At 50.1% G+C, this 19,698-nt stretch overlaps 2 protein-coding genes across 12 annotated transcripts in view; both read right to left on the bottom strand.

Annotated features, from left to right (window-relative positions):
* The window catches only part of PRRC2B (proline rich coiled-coil 2B), a 52,402-nt gene extending 42,382 nt beyond the window's left edge, over positions 1-10,020 (bottom strand). For 9 of the 11 annotated variants that reach the window (XR_008469329.1, XR_008469328.1, XM_054221070.1 and 6 more), the window contains exon 1: positions 9,809-10,020. The gene's annotated coding sequence lies outside the window, so the exon portion shown is untranslated. The remainder of the gene's footprint in view (positions 1-9,808) is intronic. The other 2 variants (XM_054221071.1, XM_054221073.1) reach the window with 1 other exon arrangement.
* Positions 10,021-10,467: 447 nt separating this feature from the next.
* LOC128917627 (uncharacterized) lies at positions 10,468-19,435 on the bottom strand. The gene is made up of 5 exons (XM_054220972.1): positions 19,373-19,435; positions 16,639-16,948; positions 14,336-14,443; positions 12,393-12,494; positions 10,468-12,149 (listed from the first exon to the last, which is right to left on the bottom strand). Exons 1-5 carry the CDS (start codon positions 19,433-19,435, stop codon positions 12,028-12,030), a joined length of 705 nt encoding a protein of 234 aa, XP_054076947.1. The 3' UTR covers positions 10,468-12,027.
* Positions 19,436-19,698: the final 263 nt, after the last annotated feature.

Here is a 19,698-nt window from a genome sequence, read left to right as displayed (position 1 = left end):
TAATGTTACTGGTAACATGAAACCTTTAAAAAAACATAGTATAGTTTTACAGATTAGTGATGTTCACTCTTCTTTAAATACACACAGTCAATTTTGCTGGTACTTCTCATAGCTAAATGTTTATCTGTCAACAGGGAGATACCACCACTTCTCCTGGAACGTGTCTCACCAACAATCTCCTATTTGCGAAACGGTGGCCACTTGTCTCAGTGATGAAAGACACCACTGGCTGCCCTTAGAAGAGCTTTGGTGAAACAGTGTGACCACCTGCCCTCGGGGCTTGGTGCCAGATGCACTTATATCCTGTAGAAGGCCTGCTTGGGCCAGGCAGGGATCATCAGCCTAGCGGGCAAGGGGCCAGATGAGCACTGAGTTCCTAGGAGAGGCTGCTTAGCAAGGAGGGGAGCAACATGAGAATATCAGCATCGAAGTACAAAGTCAATAGGATCAATGAAGAGCTGTGTGTAGCAAGAGTCTAGGCCACAAGAAGCTGACTACTGTCATACTGTTGTACTGTTTCCAAAGGGAGACGCTAAGATTTGTTAGTACACCTGAAAAAGGGCCTGCCGAGATCCTGAATGTGCCGCCAAGTCCTGCCAGACAGGGAGAAGCAAGTCAGCAGTCTGCAGTGCAGAGAAAAGATAGATACCCCATAGCAAAGCTCCTGATTCACAAGGGGGGACCCTCCTTGCTTAGCTGAACAGGTTTATTTGGCACTACCAGTTTGCTTAATTCTGCACAATTCCAGCTTCTCTCTGCGTCTCCCATGAATCCCGAGTCCTTGTGAAAACAGGTAATGGGAGATCAGGATCACATCTCCCATGATTTATTGCAGAGGTATGCTGCTAGCTGAGTAATACCGCTGGAGGCTGTCTGCCAGAAGACTTGCCTGCTGGCCAGCCCCATCATCAGGCCTCTGTAGGCCAAACCACCCTGGATTTGAGACATGCAGCAGGACCATGAAGAGCAGAGGCAGCCTTCTGGAGAGCGTATCTATCATTAACTCTGTGGCGTGGAGCTGTACAGGCAGAGATAAAATATAACAACAAGGACAGAAAGGGCATGTCCTGTAAGATGACCTGACCTCATTTTCTCAGCTCTGCCTTCACCAAGCTCACCTGCTGCCCCCTCTTATAAATGTACCAACAGGCTGGGAATCACAACTGCTGTTACTGAACAACTGCACAGTTCTAGAGAAAACAGATCTCCATAACCTCAGGTTTGTCCTGTGAAATACAGAAGCCTTACCTTTCTGCTAAACAGTTTTCCCAGTGCTGGGAAGGCAGGCAGCAGAGAAAGGCAGCCAGAAAGAGTGGATTTGCAACTTACTGTAAAACAGATAAAGCAGACTGGAGTCTGGAGAAGAGCTCAACTGTATTTACACAAAAACATTAACAAGTTCCGTGGTCCTTTCTGTAAGGGCTGGACAGACAATGCCACACCCTGAAAAGGAGCCCTAACCTCCAGTAATTGAGGATGCAGACAAAGATAAGAAATATTTCATCTTGAGGATGCAAGGCTATGGCATGGAGAGAAAAAAAAAAAAATCCATCCAGAAAGCTTGTCCACAGCCCACAGAAAGTACATACAAGATCCTGTGCTCATGCAACTCCCCCTCCTTTTCAAGCAGCAGAAAACCCAAGGTGTGTAGTAATTTTTCTTGCTTGAAAGGAGTGTCTGTCTACAGCATCACACCAGAGGAACGGAGCCCATTTTCTGCCCATCTGCCCCATCCTGCTGTAAAGAGGGAACTGATGGTGTCACCTTGTCAGGAAGGAAGAGCTGTACCTCTAACCCAAGAAGAAGCGCTGCAGGGCTTTCATACCCCTTAGAATCAGGAACTGATTACCGCAGGGAGGCAGGAAGGTACCTTACGAAGCACCGCCTACCAACATCACACTCGTTGCCCTCTCATCCAGGCCATAAAGGTGTTAAATGAGACCAGCTCCAGCACAAACTGACTCCAATGCCCCTATCTATAAACCTCACCAGACTCTGAAGCAATGACTTCCTCTAGACACTTCTGCAGCAAGACACAACAGAAATAAAGGAGTGTTATTTCTTTGCTGTTTCACATTTCAGAGGCAAAACCGACAGAGTACAGAGCAGCTCAGTTCAGCAAGAACCACCTGTGGCTTCATCAAAACCAGACCCCAACCGCCCTAGTACAAGAGGAAAGGGAAGTGACCTAGTGATCTCTGCGGGCTGCCTGCACGAAGGAGGGCTCACATTCAAATGCAAATCTTTACCCACAAGAGTTGGACTTCAGCTCTGGCTCCTCCACAGCCAAGGCCCAGAGCAGAAGCATGCTAGCTACAGCCTCCAAGGTGATTCTGCCTTCGGCTTTGCACTGTTCAGGTTCCTCTGAGAGCTGAATGTCTGGGGAGAATACACAGATACAACAGCCTATTCCCCCAACACCAAAGCAAGGAGGCTCATCATGAGCAAACAATTTAAATCCAAACACAAAAGAAATCCCTGGCACAATGCTCTGTTGGCAAAACCTGTTCAGAAAGCTCCTGGCAACATTCAGCTGAACTGTAAGGTAAACTGGGCATTTAGGTATCTGAGCAACAACAAGTCTGCCAATAGCTGGTAGGGATTTCCTGTGGGTAACAGGGTTGGTACTATCAGTCCGATTTTACAGTCTGGGTAACCAAGGCAAAGAAAACAACTTGCTCAAGTAACAGGGACAGAGGGCCCAGAGCTCAGGTTTCCATCCCCGGCCACCCAAACGTGCACCACCAAGACCCTCAAAGAAAAGGCAGCTCTTGATCACAAAGGAGCAGAGTTGTAAAGAAGGGTCAAACGAGGAGAGAATGCATTGCTGCAACATCTGCCATGTCTAGAACCACCTCTTCCAGTAGAAGAGACTGTCCGTCCAATAGCACAGAAAGTGGACCCAATCCTGCCCACTGCTTCAGAGGAGCCCACCAGGACAGGAGGCACCTACACAGCATGAACTGTTCTCATGCCCTTCACCAGGTCTTAGGAGTGACAGAGCTCAAAGCAAAGATGCTTCCATCACTTAACAACTAAGCTGAACACTGTACCAACATTTCTGCCACACCGACTTTTAAAAATCATTGCAGTGATGATACCCATGTAACCAAGGTGAGACACAGCAAGAGCAGCATAGGTGAAACACCTAAGCTGGCAGCTCCAGAACCCAAATGTAAGCCTCTGAATCGTTAGGCATCGCTCACCTTAGAGAGCCCTACACAGCCAGGGCAAGGACCAGCAGAAAGACCACGATCGGCTGCTGCCAGAGAAAAGATGCATTCTGAGGAATGACCACAAAAATTCCTCCAGTCAAACATTTCACAAATCCTTCACCTGGTACCAAGCTCAGCAATTTACTCAGTCTCTCGGCAATGAACATAGGTTTTATAGCAAACAGGCACAGAGGAAATCAGAGATGTCACAGCTCCAAGAGATGAAATCAGAGAAAAGCTGGCAGTATTTAGGGTTAACAGTTCTTTTTTCAGGAACAGATACAGCTCTTTCCACACAAATGCCATCAGCTGTTGACTAAGCGGCTCTGTTTTCTCTGCAGTCTCAGGAAGGATCACACTGGAACGGGGAGGTGGGTGTTTACCTTGTGCCAATGAGCCTCACGCTACCAGGTCTGGGCTTCGGTAACACCTCTCCACGCTCTCCGGCTGCCTGCTGACTTCAGGGCCTCAGTTCCCACTCAGGTTATACACTAAAGGTTATCTTCATGAAGAGAAAGACTGGAGAGAAAATCCGATGCTATTGATCGGCAGGCAGTAAATGCCAATCCCTCCCTGCACACCCAAGGGAGAGGGTTCCTGTACACCCCTGCTGAGCAGTTCCCTCAAGTCCTGTTCTTCCACGAGGCGCTGATGTGAGCTCCTCTGGCAGGTATCTTTACTGCCAGCCAGGCCAGCACCAACACACACACTGCAGGGTACAAAGCTGCCCTGGCAAGAGCTGAATAGAACCTTCTCTATCAGATTTCCCACAGCCATCAAGACTGATGCAGTCAGTTCAAACCATTAATAAGATTACAAGCAGTTCAGACAATCCTGCAGTTCATAAACACTGCAGATGATGAAGCTTCCAAGAAGTATTCCTCCAGATTCCCCAATTTTAAAAACACTAGAGCAATGCAGCATTTCACAGTAGCCTTTCATAGAGGAAGCCTATTCATAGGAGCCATTTACACTACAAATGAACGCCAAGGATGCTATCAGGAATCTGATGGGAAAAGGACATGTGTACCAAGTGGTAAGAAACCGCAACGTTACATGCGGTGTGGTTCAGTACACCGAAGAAAGGTGCCTTAGGTATCTTTAGGTATCTTTAGCTTTTCTGGAGTGCTAAGCGACTCAGACTATGCACGAGACATCTGGACTACGCCAAGACGGACAGGAAGTAAAAACATTTCACAGATGCTTTAATTTACATGGATATTTGCAGTGCATAACTGACAAGGTGTTTAAGCGTCATCACTTCTATTTTCCAGATAGGAAAATGATACTGCAGAACTCTGCAGCTATGCTGAGTGGCAGAGCAAGAAACAGACCCCTCATCTCCTACTTTCTGGGGCTGGAAACCACCCTCTGAATCACAGCGCCTTCTTAATGCTGTGGGACCAGGAGCAGCACAAAGCCCTGCTCCAGAGGAGTTCTGGTCTGCATGCCGGGATGGGCAACACTGCAAACACCTCGTAAATGAACCACCCCATACACTGCTTTCCCTGCAACTGGGTCACAGGCATCACTAAAGGCAACATTTTGCTCAGATGCAGAACACTAACACAGTAATAACACTCAGATCTCGTGAATCCACTCCTAAATGACGGTTTGTGAAGTTTCAATTGCCAGGTGTGAGCTTGATTCTCTGGTTATTTCAGAAAAAGATAAACCCATACTCCATACTATTCCAGCCACAAAGAAGCATTTCTTGAGCATGTCCCTACTCCCCTGCCTGCTTCACAGCCCACTCCAAACTCTGAACAAGAGCACTCAAGGCTTTTGTACGGGCTCCCAGCCCACATACAGGTAGGAAGAGCTGAAGAGCCTACCCCACAGCAGAACTCTTCCAAAAAAATCACTATATTCCCACACAAGAAGCGCCTGTGGGAGGCAGTCCCACTGCAAGCTCTTCAAACCTGTCTCTATCCACTTTGTGCAGCACTATCACTGCAATTCCTACCCAAAATGTGTCAACAGCCACCCAGCAAGGATTCCTCCACCAAGCGTCTTCCAACAGGGTGCAAACTCTGCAAATACCATACAGTTCACTCCTCTTAAGTGCTACTCACCTGAAATTCAAAGGCTGTTGAGGATGGTCACAACAGCTAATTGAAGCCCTGTGGACATTTGAAGTACTACAGTCCAAGAGAGTAGTCCTCTTGGCCAGATCCTAGGCTGCTGTTAGCAAGTTCTTGCTTTCTTCCTGGTGTTTTTCCTGTATTTCTTCACACTTAAGCCTGGCTCACCTTCATCTTCTCCTTCACTTTTGCATGTTTCAAATCTGTCCATTACCTTTGCCCTTTCACTCAAGGTATGGTTGTCTTCACCAGTCCTACACAAATTAACACTCATAGTCTCTTAAAGATGTAACAGTGAGCTCTCTTGCCCCTTACAGTTTATCAGCACTTTCCTGAAAATTTAAGTGTTCGGAACCAAAATATAGACACTGTAAGTACGATGACCCGCTGCAGAACTGCACATACACCTTTTAACACCTCAAAACCACCTTCTGTCCTCACAGACCCAACAGCACTGCAAGTCAAGCAGCTACACAACCAACGCCACAGGTAAATACTGAACAACCCAGGACTACTAGACCAGCCTCTGGTCCATTTCAGTTATGGACCCAAAAGAAATCAGGATTTACAGCTATACACATCCAAACAGGTTTGCTCTGAAATAAACAGCTCAAGCTCAAACTTCTCAGTTACTTCTGCGCAGGAAGCACACACACAGAACATCCTGAATACCAGCACAAGTTACTAACTAAAGATAAGCCCAAGTTACATTTCAGTGAGGCTTAACCCCAGCCTAAACCATGACAACATTTAATACAATCTCCCATTTTAGCCCCATTTTTTCCTCCTGTGGGAAAGAACAACTCTATAACCAAACCAGATGGGTTTTGCACATATCTGCAAAACCCCCTTCAAAAGGTGCTTTCCAGGAGCACGCTACGGTAACTTTTATAACAAAGTCACTCAATTTCAGCAGTTACAAAAAGATGTTCTGCAAAGGAGAGAGCTGCACCTCCCCATCCTTTACCTGTTCACTGTGCTTTCACCTCACTGTCTGATACCTGACAGACTCACAGTTGTAGTTCTTCTGTTCCAAATGACAAACTAGTGATAAGGAGCTGTGAAATTATCGACCTATTAGGAGAATGAGTCAGTGCCACATGAAAAATAAAACCCACTTACAAGGCACGATTAGCTTAAGAGCAAGGCCTGATACTGAGACAACACGCTCAGTGCCAAGTCACAGAATAAATGAGGAATCCACTAAAGAAGAGCAGGGACCACCAGAGAGTGATATTCCAGCCCTTGGAATAAACCCTCTCCCTCCCTCCTTCCCTCCCTCCCCTATAGTTACCATCCTGTATTCAGTAAGTTTCTCCTGCCCATATTGCTTCTATTCCTACAACAAGAAAAAACACAATTACAAGTGGAAATGCCACTATAGCAAAATCTCTTTGTGCAGACTATCCTCATAAAAGAAAAAGTAAAATGGCTTACTATTATTTTCAACGCAGCACCACTTAAGAAAGTTAGCCCAGCTCACCCTTAAATACTTCCAATTACTCAGGTAAGTACAATGAAGGCCTTGAGCAACCAACACTTTTGAATCTTAAGTAGGAAGGTAATTCTGTAATGGAGAATCTAACAGGCTCTGTGCTGTACAGCTCAGGCACACTGGAAGCATTACCAGACATGCCAAAACCACCATCCTGATTTTTCCCAGTTGTACCCCAGACGCGAGACTCCGCAGGACGAGGAGGATGCAGTACAGGAACCGGGTCCTTTGCAAATGCATCAGTGCCACATGCATGAGGACTGAGAATTGTTTGTCTTTATACCATCACTCAGTCAGATACCACGGCACGCTGCGTCAGGCACAAGGCAAATACGGACTCTAATGCCACCCCTGCTTTTAGAAGGAGGTTGTTCAACTAAATTAGCCTTTGAAGTAGGTTTTACACAAAGCTTTAATAAAAGGCTTTATTAAAATGTAACCATAAAGTTAAATCATTTTAATAAAAATTCTTTAGGAACCTTACTCATGTTTATTAAAACTAAAATACTTTTAAACCCTGCATCTCCTTTCCAGCATTTATATGGACTATTTACTTACTTTTCCAGCTTCAGCCAGTTGGCTGAGTTTCACTTTTAAGCTCTCATGCACACAAAGAAAAAAAAAGCCCAGAGTTCATCAAAAAATGCACTGTAAGACCAAATAAAAATTCCCTGAATTCAGAAAAAACAAGGCACCAAGGCACTATATAATGACAACTTTGGAAACCTATATAAAACTTATGGTTTATTACTTTCTTTTATTTTTTTTCCATGTAGAAAATGTACATGTACATGTCATGTAGAAATATATTTTCCTATCAGTGAAGACTGCTGAAAGCATCCTAAAATATGTGAGATCTAATCTACTCAAGCCCTGCAGAAAAGCATATCAGACCAACAAGTGAAAAAAAAAAAAAAACAGGAATCAACTTATATTCAATGTACATATCAAATTAAGCACACAACCAAAATACAGCTAACAGCAGATGTACTCATACTGGCTTGAGGAAACATGTAATTTAAAAAAGCCCAAACAAACCATCAATCTCAAACAGTATTTGTTGTTTGTCTGAATTTGATTTTTAATCTGAACTTCCTAACTGTAACAAGAAAAACAGTAGACCATTTCAAAGAGCTCACATGGGAGAGGTCTTGTTTATCATACCCCAAAAATAGACCCTGCTAATTAGGAAGAACCTCTTAGGCCACAGTCCGGAAAGAACTAGCATCGCCCATGACGGACCCACAAAGATCTCGAGGACCCCAGATGCGCTCCTGATAAACGCAGGCCCATTTTACAATACTTCATTTGGAGTGAAAGATGCAGGTACCTATTTCAACTTTTCAGACAGAGATCATCCCGAAACTGTCACTTTCCATCCACTTTCAGAATATGGTCTCAGCCTTCCCCCTTCCCACCTCTTCCAAGTGACCTTACTCCCCAGTCCTTGGCCCAGAGCACAAGCTTTTAGGACGCTGGGGTTTATCTACCCCAATGCCAACTGAACGTGGAAGAGGCAGGTCCAAAATCTTGCCAATTTATATCTGACAATCTACCTGTCAGGAGCTGATTCTCCAAACTTGGGCTATCCAAGTCAGGGATCAGCTATTTATACAGGATCAAAGGGCCTATTCCAGCGGAGGCCCCATGTGCAAGAGCAAGACAAGGCTTAACACAAACAAAACTTCCACTATAAACCTCGATTCGGCCCTGGAAGGGGCGGGATGCCTTCCCCCTTAGCAGACTACAGCAGACCATGCAGACACAGCAATGGGCTTATACTTAAGACCCGTTCCTAGAAAGAAACAAAATTACCAAAGCCCTACACATTTATGTTTATTATATGTTATTTCCCCAAACACCAGTAATGTCAACATACAAATATTTGATGAGTTGATACTTAGAGAGTACCTCACCTTTTGCAGCTTCAGAAGGCAGAAGCAAAACAAAACAACTTTCCTAACAAAACCCACAACTCCCAGCTCATTCAAACCCCCTTTCGCCAGCTTTGATTTTGGGGATTGAGGCGGGGGGGGGCTTCGTAGCCACCTTAGGGGAAAAAACCCTCCTAGTTCACGACCAATGCTACTAAAGAAACGGCCCCCCCCGGAGAAGATGCACACACATGTGTCCCACGACCGGCATTAGGCTTTCCCCACCTTGCAGCCCATCTGCTCCCACCCAGAGACGAAAAACTCATTCCTAAACAAACAAACAAACAAAATTAAAAAGATTATCAAATTATCTTTTCAAACCTACCTAACGAGCTCTCCCAGCAGCAAAGCGTCCAAACTCCATCCTTGCTTCCCCCGGCTCAGCCGCCGCCCCCCACACACACCCCCGACCCGCGTTTCAGCCTCAGCGGCCCTTTTGTAGCCACAACAACAAACCGAGCGAGCCTTCTGGATGCCACCCCCCCGCCCCTTGTTTTGCTGAGACGCACACACACACACACACGGCGCGACAAAAATATCTTTGTGTCACACTCCAGACGATGAAGAAAAACAACCTGCCTTTGCGGCGGGGAGCCCCCCCGCCTCCAAGCCGCTCTTCCTCACCCCCAGCCCACGGAGCGGGGCGGTATGTGGGGGGGTCCAACCCCGCCGTACACAGGGACAGCCGCACAGCAGGCCGCCCCCTCCCTCGCCACCGACAGGAGGCCGGAGAACGGGCCCCGAACCCCGGCGGCCCCCGCCAGGCCCGGAGCGGGGATGGAGCCGGGCCGGCCAGGCCCCGCGGCTGCCCCTGGCGCCTCCATCCCCACGGCGGGGGGGGAAGGAAGGAAAAGGGGGGGGGGTGTCGCACAATAAACACAGCCGGCTACAACAGCCCGCCACGGCGGGGTCGCCCCCACAGCCGGCCCGGCCCCCCACCGCCAGGTCCCCGGGCCTCGCCGAGAGGCCGCGGGGTGCCGCAGCCGCTGGCTCCGGCTCCATTTTAGGGCTGCCTCGTCCCACCTTCCCTCTCCCTCCCCCTTCCTCCTCCTCCTTCCCTCCCCCCTCGGCCCCACTCACCGCCCCAAATATCCGCGGCCGCCGCCGCCGCCGGCCCCCGTTACCCACCTGTGGTGGTGGCGGGGAGCCGGGAGTGCCTGAGGAGCCGGGTGCGGAGGGGCGATGGGCGCGGGGCGCGGCGGATGGCGGCGGATTGCGCGGCGGCGGCGGCTGCGGGGCGATACGGGCTCTCGCTGCCGCTGCCGCTCCCTCCTCCTCCTCCTCCCCCTCCTCCCCCGGCCCGGCCTGTCAATCCCGCGCGGGAGGCCGCCGCCGCACAGCGCCCCCTGCAGGGCCCCGCCGGCGCCGCAGGGGCGGCCCAAGATGGAGGCGGTGGTGGGCGTGCTGAGGGATGAGGGGCAGAGCCGGCGCCATGGCGGCTGCCTCCAGCCCCTCTCGCCACCCCACGCCGGGAGGGAGATCTTCCCTCAGAGCTGAGCCTGGCGGGGTGGCCGGACTCTGCCAAACGCACCCGGCTCCTGTCAGCCCCTGAGGCGCCAGGCTCGGGCCTCACGGTGCTGAGGGAGACCCCGAGCTCACGGCCGTAGGGTCCTTCCCCTGACAGCGGCGTCAGGGAGGCCGCCTCCAGCAGGGTACAGGGGGCTTCTCCCTCAGGTTTTCCACCTCCTCCTTCCTTGGTCATGGCAGCGGGGCGATGGCAGGGCCATGGGGATTCCTGTCCAGCAGGAGAACGACGGTGAAGGCTGCTTGGTACTCCTCCCAGCTTTCATGGGCAGCAGGTTCAAAGGCAACAGCCCCTTGCAAGGACTTCAGTCCAGAAATACCTTTTAATTTGTTCGCTCATTAATGATGATGGACAGGAATGCAGTGGAGCAAGGCAGATGCTCCTATCCCAAAAAACTCTACCCAGACATAAAATACAAGTAGCCTCACGAGGCAAAGGTGGTGTCTGCTCAGGCCAAAAAGAGCTTCAGGCCAACACGATGTGAGCAGCGCTCCTGGCCAGAAACGGGCGCTAAAGAGATTGTTGTAGAAGTCGCTCTGAAGCACAGTTCCTTTGCCCTGGGGATCTTTCATAGCTTGTGAGATGTGGTGGTCTCACATGCAAGGACAGACCCTTCTCCCTTTAACTCTCCTTCCCTGTTCTGTAACAAGCTCAAAGTGATGTCCTTGAGGCCAGACTACAAGTAGACGTGCATGTATTGCTTGGGGACTGTCCAGCAGTTCGCAAAAATGGCACACAGACACATATATATGTGGGATGTGTATAATAGATATGTGGGGCAAGCACCTGGGCATTTGCTGGCCTCGTGCAAGTGCACTCTAGCTTATTCATGGGTCCCCATTCACATGCTGTCACCCTGCGTGTCCTTGCCCACGAAGGGGAGGTGGCTCCAAAGGGATTTTGCCGTTTCCCTGGTGCAGCGTTCCTCCTCAGGAGGAACAGTCCCCACCTCTCCCAGGTTACAGGAACAGCGTAAGGCCTGGCACCTGGATCTCTGCTCATGAGAGATGTGTCTGATCTCAAACAACCATCAAGAGTAATGCAGAGGGAGGAAAGGCACGAACAGCTTTCTGGACCATATGTGATGTTCCTACAGTTGATCTGCACTGCTAGCGAAGTTGCCAGGCACTGAGCTACCAAGAGATGCACCAGCGCTGCTGAAAACCATCATCTGGTTGTCAGATCCCCTCCTTTTCTGGGTATCAAAGCATTACACTCTACTCCTGCCCTTTGGTGTCTCATCTCTCCTTTTCCTGCAGTGTGTTTTTTCTGTCTAGGGACAGCAGGCCAATGCCCTCCACTTCTCTCCTTAGAGCCTCTCACTTGGAGGAGCCCACACTCCTTCCTGATGTGAACAAACTCCCACTCACACCCACTCACCGGGCAGCCAGGGCATTAGTCTGGTGTGTTTGTTTTTTCCTTCTCTGTTGGTCTTCCTGTCAGGCCAGACAAGTACACACATGTGCACGCACACACACACAAATAGCTCTTCTAACTTGCTTCCTGCCTGTAAAAACCTCAATGTCCTCCATGAGAGAAGGTTTCCAAAGAGTACCTCTGATTTGGGCTGCTGCTTTCCACATTCAGCCGCCTTCCTCTGCAGCTGAACCATCTTGTTCTATGTGCTGTCGATGCACAATAACAAGAAGCGCCCAAAGGCATTGACGTTGCCCTTCAGGAGATTGGGCAGTGTGGGATCCCCTCACTTCCAGTGACTCACGCAGCCACCTACAAGCCAAGCCATCAGCAGGTGACTCAGGCGGGCCTGTCCAGGTCAGTGTTCTGCACACCTGCTGCTGTAATAAGCAGTTCTCCGAAGGTCTCTTGTGCATCTCCAAGGCAACAATCCAAGGCCAAGGAAATAGATGCGCCAATTAAAGAAAAAACTAATGCAACCTGTTGTGGAGATCAAAAGGCCAAAGAAAACAAATTAAAGACAATTCTCCATTCATTACCAGGTGCATACACTGCAGCCCCCACAAACTCATGGCTTTTCCGCCTGTGCCCAGCCATGTGCTGAGGCCAAACCCTCAGAGCTTTGCAAGTCTCATGGCTCAGGACTGCATTGGGGCTGGGCTTCTCTTCTCTGTTCAGAGCTGGGCATGATCTGAATAGTGAAAGAAAGTAGTCTGTACCTACCACGAAAGGGAAGCATGACCACTACATCCTGGTCCATGGGGACACCATCAGACCTTGGCATAAGGTGATGAATTCCTCTGCTGCTCTTCAAAAGACCTGCACCTGTACAAATCAAAACAACCGGTGTAAGATGAGAGCTGGTGGGATTAGACCCGCAACAGACTGTGAGATAGGAGTGTCGACAGCAAGAAGAGATTTGGACAGAGACTGATGAACAGGTTTCACTTGGATGAAGTTCAGTGCACACCTCTATGCAGAATCCATTCTGGGAGGACTGCTCGCCCACTCTGAGTTTTGACCTGTTCCAGAGAGCTGAGCAAATTATCCCCTGGACAAGAGAGTCAAACTGTCTTGCAGCAGGAAGAGTTCTGCTTCCCCTTCCCAGAATTAATTACAAGTGAGAGCAGAAACCCTGCTGTGTGCTTCATCCTTCCACTAATGAAGAATCCTATCAAATAGAAAATAACCATTGTAGAGGGCTTACAACCCTAGTATAGAATTTGCATCTACAGAAACATCTTGTGGTCTAAGGCTTCCTAGAAATAATATAATTACTATTATATTCTACAGCTTCCACAAAAATTTGCTCTGAATCTATAAATCCCTGACCATTGGCTTGCGTCACGCAGGGTGATTTACAGTGGAGCAAACTGAAGGCTAAATGCTCTTGTGTCATTTTGGTCCCTCTTGGCTCAGCTGTATATGGCAGCCTGCAGCACAAGACAGGGCCTTACTGCCCTCGTGGTCATTCACAAGATTTCACCATCCCTTTGGAAAAAGCAAAGCAATCCTGCTCTGTTCCCCTTCCAGAGGTCCTGCTCAGGTCACAGTCCTTCTAGTTTTCCCTCTGTCTCAGACAGCAGCCAACATCAGCTGCTACAGAAGAAACACGCAGTGGACAGTTGTGGAGTAACCTGTCCACTGGAGAATATGCTTTCTAATCCCATGAGGTAGGAGCTGGTTTATGCCCTGAAGCATGAAAAATCCATTTCAAATTCAGTTGTGTCTAAATCAAGAATGCCTCATGCCTGTGCTGGCTTCATTAGCTCATCTGAGAGAGCTGCAGGGAAATTCAAGCCTGCAATTAAGTGAACAGGGCCTGAGGACCCAAAACCCAGTCAGCAAGAACATCAATAAAGTTGAGCTGTCATATATGAGAGGTGGGAGAGAAGAGATGAGTAGCTCTGGCAGTTCTCTGTAATCCCATGTAGGATGCTCTGATATCCAAATATAAGGAAATGCTTTGAAAGCTAGACCTCAAACAGAACAAAGGGCCATTGGGTCTCGAATATAAAAAGTTTATTTCCCCCTCTCTGCCGCCCCTCTTATTTAAGACCTAATATCCTTAGAGATGTTTTCATAAAATTTTTTTTGAGAAGAATAAAGAGGTGTTCTGATGAGAGAGGAGGCTGGAGCCTCTCACCTCTCTAAGCTGAAATACTGGGAATGGGAAAAGAGTATGAAAACCCAGGAATCTTGGCCTTTACTCCAAACTGGGTTAAATGAGATCAGGGAAAGCAAAGACTGCAACGCCGCGCTTGCTCTAAACCCACAGCATGGTCCCCTCTGTGCACCTGCTTTAAGTATCCGGTGTCTGGCACTGCGGTTATGATGGCTCTGCTTTCTGAGATGGTTTGTAGTCTCAGGTTTTTTCCCCAGCATTTGTTGAATAGCCGACCAGTTCACAGGGTATCGAATACATCCCTGGCCTTGCGATTGCTGAACCGTTATACGTAAAAAAATGTACTTTACAGGTGGGTGTGAAAAAATGTGCTTTAGTTAAGAGCATCCCATTCTCCCTCTCCACCAAATCTCACCATTGAGGCAGGACAAAGCCACTGACTTCAGGTCCTTCCCACTGCAGAGGAGACTGTGTGCCCCAAACTGTGGTCTTATTTGCTATCTTCCCCCCTCCCCCGCCTTTTTTTTCTCCCCGAATTTACCAGGTGAAAGCAGATTCAAGTAGTTAGTTATTGCTCCTTGTAGCTGCTGGATCAGGTAGATGCTGTTCCTTTTCTTCGTTCCTTTGTGGCCCGTGGGAGTCTCAGGCTCTGTATAAAAACGAGATGCCATTGAAGCGTTTCTGTTTGCCAGACTATTGTTTCTCCTTTTAAAGTCTGCAGACCCACACCATTCTTCATGAGCAAATGCTGGCTGCCTGAAGGACAAACCAAAATGACTATTTAAGGCACTAAAAAAGGAAATCATTTAAAACAGAGCTGATTAAAAGGAAGAAACTATTCTTCCAATGAGAAGTGAATTGCTTTCAGCTGGCTTTAGCACTGAGCTTTGCCTGCAATGAGAACCAAATACCAGTTGCCTGATACTGCAAGTATTTTGGAGGCACTTTGTCAGCCATGACTTCAGTTTTTCCTTGTGTGTGACTGCAAAACAAGACTACTTCTGCTGCTCATCCTGGCTTGGTGATTTTTCCTTTGGCTGTGCAGTTCAGAAGCTAACAAGGCTGTGCTTAGGGCAGCTCTTAAAGCCCAAACTCTTTCTTACTACATCCACTCAGAAGCCCTCGCACAGCCTTGGTTGCCTAAATAGCAAGAGGTGCAAGAAAAATTCAAGGACCACCATGCATCTTTCTCACAATGTGAGTTTGTTTTCTTCAAAGGACTCCAAAGATTGTTGGTGACATGCTGAGTTTTCAGCACACTCAGAAAGGAGGAGAAAACAGGGAGATGGAGGTGCAACTACTAAAGTTTTGCCAGGTGAAGATCTTTTTGTGTTTTGTTTTTTTTTTTTCCATGCAACACTCATCCCAGAACACACCGCTAGAAGCATCTGCTTTTCTAGTTAACACCTTTTAAATCAGCAATTATCCCAAACAACACTAGAGCCAAACCTCTGCAGTGCTGATCCGGATATTTTAGCAACAAGCCCCAGTCTCGAAAATGCCATTTCATTCACTAGTATGTCCAGTCATGAAAACTGCAGCCTACTTTGGGGACAAACTCAGCCACATATTTGAAGCTGGAGTTAGCCACAAGACCTGCACTGGCAAAGAGGGGGAAACCTCCCCATAATGGAAAACAAGGATAGGCAAATCCATACTTTTTTTTTTAAGCTACTTTAAAGTAATGGATTTTGCAATGCCTAATATTTAGTCAAGATTTAAACTAACACCTAATTTTGTTTCCTACCTTGAAACCCTCATAATCACCACAGATGTGGCAGGAATGTAAGTTCACGGAAACATTTGGATTCATGGTTCCAACCTTCAATCCCACCCATCCGATCCCTCTGCTCCACGCCTTGCGAGACAGCTGTTGTTTCGTAGTACAAAAATATCTTGCTTCACGCCGCCAAAGGGAACCATCAGCTGCTTCTGAGCGTGATGAAGCTGATGAGAATAAGTGATTTTGGTAGAACTGCAACCCCTGCTGTAAGTAAGCAGACTCTCTGGCCCTGCCAAGCATGGCTTTGATCTGCGATGGGATGATCACAGCCTGGCCAGCGCGTGAATCCTGCACATGTGCAGAGACAGAAACGGTAATTTGTGATTAACAGGGGTTGCAGGATTCACTTTCAGAGCCCCCAGGCAAAGGCCATTGTTTGGAACGTCTCCAGAGTCACAGCATTTCCTTTTTTTGGGGGGAATTTATGAAATAATGCTAGGCTTTAGTGAGAGGTTTTTCTCATGACTAGATTTGTCCCTTCTGTCTCATGAGATCACACAAATTCCCTTTCTGAGTTCAGTCTCTTCTTTAATTATTAACACAATTCCTAAGTATTTCAGTGGGTGCTAACTATCGCTGCTCAGGAGAACGCAGCCTCATCCCCAAAAAGATCCAGCCACCGAAAGCCCCTTGTTCCCAACACCCTTCTGGGGAGTCCCTTGGGAATAGCTGCAGGGCGCAGTGTGTCACCTCCCGCGGGACTCTCCCTTGGTGTGGGGACACGCTGCGCAGGGCGCAGCTCCCCACGGCAATGACACGGGCACAGGGTGTAACGCAGCCCCGGGCGTTTTTGTCCCGGAGGCTGCTCGGGGTCCCCCTCCCGGGGCCGGGCTCCCGGGGAGCGGCGACATCCTCCCGTTTTCCCACTAGAGGGAGCGACAAATCCAGCCCTGGGAGCCGGCGGCGGGCGGGCTCCAGCCCGCGTCTCCCGGTGCCCCGGGAGCTCCGAGCGCTGCGTCCCGCGGGCAGGGACCCGGCAGCAGCCAGCCCCGTCCCCTGCATCCCTCCCCGGGGGCAAAACGCCTGTGTTTTGGGAGGGAAACACACAGAGCTCAGCTTACCTGCTGCGTGGTAGTCCCACGCATACCGCCGGTACTCACAGAGGAACCCAAGGCATTGAGTAGCTGCTCCACTGTGTGAGAGTGGGTTTTTGGCTGGTGCTGTGGGCCAAAACCCTTCACCCACTGCAGGAATAAGACGTGAGTGGACACGGGGGAAGAGAAGGTAATGGGAAATGGGGGCAAGAAAGCTGGAGGGGATGGTGAAAAAGGGGGACAGCCTTAGGAGAGAAATGAGGAAGGAGAAGGGGATGAAAGAGCAACAGGGAGAAAAGGGAAGGGGCCACACTGTGTTGCAGAGAAGTTCCCTTTTCTATCCATATGGCCTCACAACGGGGCACAGTAGGATGGAAACAGACACATCAATGGTGAGGAGACCAAGTTCCCTGTCTCAGGACATGAAACAGAGCTAAAGTGCTGGGGCAGCCTGGAGTACAGGTGGGGAAATCACTGCTGTCCACTTCCCTGGCTCCAGTCCCAGCTCTGGTCCCTACCAAGGGCAGGGACAAGTCTGCACACTGGGCTCAGCAGGAGAGCAAGAGAGAAGGGCCAAGGATGAAGGAGAAGATTGAGCGGGAAATAAACCATGGGCGGAGCCAGCAGGGCTCTGGGAGCTTCCCATGAGCTGCAGGGCTGGAGAGGACGCAGCCTTCTTCGAGGGAGATGGGCAGGTCGGGGGAGTTTGGGACACTGCTCCTAGTGCCGGGAGATTTACATTGGGGAGAGCAAAGCCTCCACCTCCGCATCGGGGTGTTGCAGAGCAGGTTCCCATCAGGAACGGCTGCAGGATGTGGGGGTCTGTGAGCAGAGAAGGAGGAACTGGAGCAGGAGGGAAGGAAGGGAGAAGGGGAAGGAATCAGTTCTCCAGCTGCAGCCAGGGCTACCCCAGGCCTGGAGGGCAGCTCCCACGTTGCTATTTAAAACCTGCCCAGGGAGTGCTAATGAATCTGGTTAATGAGCACCAGCCCTGGTAAACACAGCCTGTCTCATCCTCGTACCAAATCACCTTGCAAATTTGCTGAGCCCCCTGGGGCCAGGGTTGTCAGTTTAATGTGGAGGGGATGTGGGTGTGCTACAGCCCACCCCGGGCAGGAGGAGACCTGGGCAGCTTTGGTCTGTGTGCCCCAGGGCTGTCAGAGACACCCCACCCCCCACCCCCAGTGCTCAGGGACCCCCAGAAGGCTGCCTGCATCCCATCGTGTCCAAACAGATGTGGTGGTCAGGTGCCACCGGGATCTCCAGCAGCCTGGGGACACCCGGTGTGTCCCAGCCCAGGGAAGGGACAGGCATCAGTACTGATGCCACGGTCAAGTCCAAGCCACCTGCCCTGCAGGTTGGACCAGGGCTGATTTTAGGTACAAGAAAACAGAGGGCCTGGGACAAGGGTGCGATGGGGCTAATTTCAGCAGCACCAGGAGCCTCTCCTGTGCTGGTGGGAGGTGCAGGGGCCTCAGCACCTCTCCAGGCCCCTCCACAGCCTCACACCACTTCTGCCCAGCCCTGTGGGTGGTGATGGGGTGCGGGGGCCGTCGGGAAGGAGCCCCTGACCTTGCCCAGGCTGTGTGTCTTGCCTCACCGTGGAGGAGAGGCAGGCGATGCCAGGGCTGGCAGGCGCCCTGGCAGCAGCACAGCCAGGGGGTTATTAATAACCTGCTGAGTCAGGGGGGGCTCTTGGGTTTCAGGATCACAAGACACAGACGCCGAGTGGCTCAGATGGATCCCCCCCGTTCCTACTTTTTACATTGACAGGGACAACTGGTAAGGTGGGGTGGGGGCTGCAGCTGGAGCTGGGTGCCTTTGGGCCTCCCAGGGCAGCCTGGCCCCATCCTGACGGTCACTGCACCCAGCAGGGACACCGGGCAAGGACTGGGTCTGCGATGTGCCCAAAATGCGAGAACTGCCCTAAAGGAATTAAGCAAGGAGGGCTGGGGCAGGGACACACAGCATTGATCAGCTATGTCAGGATGTAGCAGCTATACCAGCCCCGTTCCCCATCAGCATAATCAAATCACATCATGGGGAGAAAAATGAGTACTGTGGGCTTTGCTGTCGGTCCTGCTCCCCTGCAGGATCCTCTCTGCAACCCCAAAAAGTCTGTGAGTGGGGCTGGTGTCCTGATGCTACCCAAAGGGATGGAGCCAAGGACCTTGCAAGATGCAAAGAGAAGGATCTTGCAGACGCGCACACCACAGCATCTAATTGCAAGGGTTCTGCGAGGCATGAAAAGCTTCAGGGGATGGGTCAGCTCTAGCTAGCATGGGACTGGAGCAGATCTCCCAGAAAGCGCATTGTCCCATCCTGGCTGCCACAGGGTCACCTGTGTTTCCGTTGAAGCACTCAGAATCGTCACACAGACAGGCTGAGGTTTGCTCTGGGATGGTGATTCCTTATGCATCGCTAAGGAAAAGTAGTCGGTGATGTGGAACAGATTAACTTTCAGATGCAGCAGCCCGTGGTAGCAGCATGCATTGCCAACCTACAGTTTCTCCAGCAACTACCGGGCAAGAGCCGCTGGAGTGGCAAGAGCCATCCCCAGGTCTGAGCCTGGCCCTCAGCGGCGCTGTCAGGGCAGGGGAGGTGCAGGGACCCCTCACACATGTGAGTACCCCTTGCTTGCTGGTCTGTGTGCTGTGATCCGGACACTCACACCCAGAGCTTTTTAGGGCCACAGAACCTACTGGCGTGGGGTTGTTCCCCTGTGGTTTTGCCTGACCTGCTCCCCTTTCCCCCATCTTACCCCCGGCTGCGCTGGGACGCAGTTGCCTATCAGGAGGGAGAGCACCCCTGCTTTTGCTGGCATTGTGCTCCCTCCAGGCTGGCACCCAGCACCACCGTCTATTTTTTCACCCAGGACAGTACCAAAATAAACCTGTCTCACCCCTCCCCAGCAGCTGTTACGGACATCACCCCAGCCACGCCGGTTTTCCCTGGCCCCTCTGCTGTCACAGTGTCTGCAATTGCTATTGCTGTAGCTGCCACTCGCAGTGGCTGAAATAAGCAAAGTGCTGAAGTTCTGCTCGACTTCTGTGTCCCCCGAGAGGTCTCATGTCGTCGTATCAGGCT

This window comes from Rissa tridactyla, chromosome 14, assembly GCF_028500815.1.
Source record: "Rissa tridactyla isolate bRisTri1 chromosome 14, bRisTri1.patW.cur.20221130, whole genome shotgun sequence".
Classification (NCBI taxonomy): Eukaryota; Metazoa; Chordata; class Aves; order Charadriiformes; family Laridae; genus Rissa; species Rissa tridactyla.
Note: the sequence above shows the minus strand (reverse complement) of the source record. Positions and strands in the feature narration are given on the sequence as shown.